General features: G+C 30.8%; 1 protein-coding gene across 1 annotated transcript; it reads right to left on the minus strand.

The window, feature by feature from the left end:
- Positions 1-3,585: 3,585 nt before the first annotated feature.
- Positions 3,586-3,957, minus strand: LOC149238164 (luminal-binding protein 3-like). The gene has a single exon (XM_089369489.1). It carries the CDS (start codon positions 3,955-3,957, stop codon positions 3,586-3,588), a length of 372 nt encoding a protein of 123 aa, XP_089225615.1.
- Between the last annotated feature and the right edge of the window lie 332 nt (positions 3,958-4,289).

Consider the following 4,289-nt stretch of genomic DNA (forward strand, 5'->3'; position numbering starts at 1 on the left):
ATTTTAAAACAGTCTACAAATTGAGTACAACAAATCCATGCAAATATAAAAAAAAAAATAGAAAATCCTCAAAATGATAAATTTAAAACTGCAGCCTATCCCATGCTTGTTGTGTTTGCTTATCTCTCTTTTTTAAACAGCTAATCAAATTACGAAAGTATAATATTTTTTTTTCTGTTGACATGCTTGCTTATCTCTTTTCTGAACAGCTAATCAAGTCACACGTATAATATTTTATTTAGTGGATTTCTCTTATTAAAGAAATTGCGGCCCTAATGCCCAAAGTAGTTTGGGTGACATTATTTATCAATAAATTAGTTGTGAGAGTGTGCTGTCGTCCAGATGGCAGGTATAAGCCATGAAAACCACCGCTGCCATACTTTTCCCACAGGTGGCTATCTGAAAACGACTTCAAAAGCATCTTCCCTATGCTCTATCTACACTTCTCATGCCTTTCTGTTCTCAATCGGTGAGTGAGAGCTGCTGCGCAGAAGAAAACCAATATTTGCTGGACGATTAAAAAACTCAACGAATCAACCCGACCAATTGATTAACCTTCGGTGAAATAATTGATTTTTAAATTAAATAAGTTATTATTTGATTTTTAACTTATGTAATTTTTTTTAATATTTAAATATGGTTCACTTATTTATTTAAAAATTATTTTTTTCCCTATCTAAATCCAATATAAATCACACTTCCTATATATATATTTATTTTAATATTCATCTTAATTAATTCTTTTATATTTTATAGTGTATAAAATTTTAATAAATTCATATATTTTATTTAAATTTAATATATTTTATTAATTTTAAATTAATATTATAACAATATTTTAATATTAATGATGTTTTTATAATTTATTTATGTTATTTTGTGTTTAAATTTTATTTGATGTTGATGATGATGTCATAATAATTATTAAAATTTATATGGTTTACAGAACTTTAAAATGGTAAGAGATTAATCAAAAAAATTTGACATTTTATTTCTATACCTAAATAGAAGTGAGAGAAGTGTTCTCATATCACCATATTTTTGCTGAGTTAAAAGGTCAAGAAGGTTAGTGTTGTGAAAGATATTTTGAAAATTAGATTGGATGTGAGTATAAGATGTACAATTTAAGAAAAAGTTATTTTCATCGTCAACCCTATTAGGAGTGCATAGGTGACAAACTATTTCATCCCATGGCATTGTGAGAATTTACCAATGCCCAATTCCATTATGAAGATCACGAGAATTAGTTCTTATCTCAACAATGTTCTTTTTCTTCTTAACACTAGTCAAGATAAAAAAATATTTTTGGTTTTCAAGATTGGGGTTGATCATTTCTTTATAATATTGTAGTTTCTTTTATCCCTCTATCTCTTTATTTCCCCATAATTTCTCCTTAAATTTGAATGTAATCATATTTTTAATATTATTTGAATTCTACAAGATGATCTTTTCCTTTATTCCCCAATGGTCTAGCCAAGACTAATTACCCTTATGTCAAACTCGCTTGAGCCACAAGGGGGGTTTTGGCTAGAGTTAGAAGTAATTTTAGGAAATATCTTGGTGTCCATGTTGTATAAACTATACTTACACATAAGATAGCTATTCACAGTAATGCTTTCAGTGGGGGGAAGGTTTGCTTCAATAAGGAAGATAAGATAGGAAGTATTACCTTTAATCTTGAGATTGTAGGTTATAAATTTCTTTTGGATCCATTCAATCTTCTTTCATGAATTTTTGGATATACTACAACACCATACCCCACATCCATATTAGATAATAGGAGTGAACAGAGCCTCAAGAAGGAACTTTGCTTTTGTCCCAAATCCAAAGACCTAGTGACTTACAATTGTTTTTAAATCCATAATAAGCTTTCCAACCACTATTTATCTTTTTGTCAATGCTATAATTCCAATTGAGTTTATGACGGAAGGTGATTGCCTCATATTCATATGAAGAAACTTCCTCCAAGGAGTTATTGTCATAAATGAAAGTGTTGTTGGTGATATTTTTCGATTTAATTATCATGACTATGGTTTTGTCGGTATTAAAAGTCATATCCATCATGGAGTGGAAATATTGGAGGATTATAAGTTTTTTCCAAGATCATAATGGATCCTTGCCAAAAGAATAATATCATCAGTATAAAGGAGATGAGTTATGACCATAAAAATAAGTCTGATGGTAATACAACATGCATCTTCCAGACACTCTTCTAGCTTCTCAATGTATATGCCAAAAATGGTAGGGCATAAGGGACACCCTTGTTTGACTCCAATACTGTATTTAATTTTTTCCAACCAACCCTAAGTGGTTATGATCTTGGGAATAACATTCTCATATAGCCTTGTCATAGCAACCATTAACTTGAGAGGAACCATTACCCTTTCTAGCCTCTTCCATAGCTTTGTTCTAGGAATAGTGTCGAAAGCATTTCTAAAGTCAACAAAAAAATAAGGTAATTTGGCTTATTATTGTAAAATTCCCTACAATTATCCTAAGAGTAACAAGATGGTCCCTTGTTGAATGATATATCGTAGATATAGCGTGACCTTTAACTTGTTTATCATGGCTTTCAAGCAAAAGGATAGTCATCTTTTCCAAAACAATCCTATATAACTTAGCTAAAATGTGGTTAATCATAATAGTTATGTAATTAGAGGGAATGATTTTATCCCCACACTTAAAGATAGCCACAATAAGGCGTTGCATCAAAGGATTAAGGAAGCCTTGCCTCTCCTAAATTAAATAAATTTTCTTTGTGGGGAATAAGAATAGTTTCCCATTTTAAAAATTTCATCTTGATATCCTTCAATGTCCTTAGATTTCCCTTTAGCTAGTTGTTTCACTCTAAATGTAATTTCTTCCAAGGAAAAGATATCATCATCTATATAAGCATTCAAAATGGTGTCTATGGTGTTAGGTGATTCATAGAGGTTTTTAAGGTAAATATTCTTGTTCTTCAAGGGAATCAAACAAATTTCTTTAGTCTCGCTAATAAAAAAATTCCTCCAAAAATTTCTAGGAATAGACTTAGAGAAGTGCAATAACTACTATACTATATTTTCTCTCTTTCAATAAGAGCTCCATACATTATTTATTCTATCAAGTTTTAAGGTTTCTTTAGGAACACCCCTAATTGCTTTTCTAGAAATTTTATAATCATTACCATACCAAGGGTTGATAGTTCTATTATTCATTTGTAGTAAAATTATTATATAGGTTTTCAATGTTATGTTATAAGTTATGAGGTGTAAATCCCTATTTAATTCCTTTAAGACAAATATCCATTTTATTCTTATCAAGAAACATGTGACTTAGACTCTCACAATTTTCATTCATATACTTGTTTTGCATGGGAAAATTTAAAGTTAAGATGGATTTATAACCAAAATGAAGTTCATGGTAATTAAGAGGTCAAAGTTGAAATCTATATTATATAGTGTTTTATAAAATTAAATTAATTTTTCGAATACTAACATATTTGTTCATGATGTAGAAACAAAAAACAACGTAATATCAAATCAACACAGTATTAAAACTAATTATACAATATCAAAAAAGATTTAGCACCTCAATGCGTCCCTTTTAACTGTCGCCGATTCTAGCACACAATTTTTTAATATCTTCCATTATCTCTGATGCTTCATCCTTATCTGCTTTCTGAGTATCACTGATCTCCTCAAGACCGGCTTCCATGTCCTGTAAATATTTCTTCTCCATCTCTCTCCTCCGTAATTTCACTCCTTTATTCATGCTGTGGAGGTATCGATCCAATGCATTCCTCAGCTCCACCATTTCTTTCCACCGCTCATCTTCAATTTTGAAGTTCTCTGCCTCTGCAATTATTTTGGCAATATGATCGTCGCTTGGTCTCCCAGTCTCGATAGTGGTAATCATCGATCTGCTCGTCTTTTCCTCTGCTGAAACCTTCAACATTCTGTTTGCATCGATCTCCATGGTTATCATCACACTAACTGCGCTTCTGGGTGCACAAGAAACATCCAGAGAAAACCCGCCCAAAATATTATTGTGTTTGGTATCAGGCCTTTGCCGGCTTTAGTTAGAAAAATCTCAGTAGTTCCCGCAGTGATAATCTTTGTGTTATAGAAAAACCTTGACTCATCAATAGTTTTTTTTTTAAGAATGTTGGAAGCATATTACCAATATTAAAAGGTCTCTAAATATCTTAATATAAATATTTTTCACCAAATGTTACTCGTTGGAAATGTTTGTATATTGCAGTGTAAAATTGAATTGCTATAACTTATCTTAGTATCAGTAAACAGTAT

The sequence above is a fragment of the Pinus tabuliformis genome, chromosome 8, assembly GCF_031772625.1.
Source record: "Pinus tabuliformis cultivar Carrire ecotype Pingquan chromosome 8, CPIR1, whole genome shotgun sequence".
NCBI classification, from domain to species: domain Eukaryota; kingdom Viridiplantae; phylum Streptophyta; class Pinopsida; order Pinales; family Pinaceae; genus Pinus; species Pinus tabuliformis.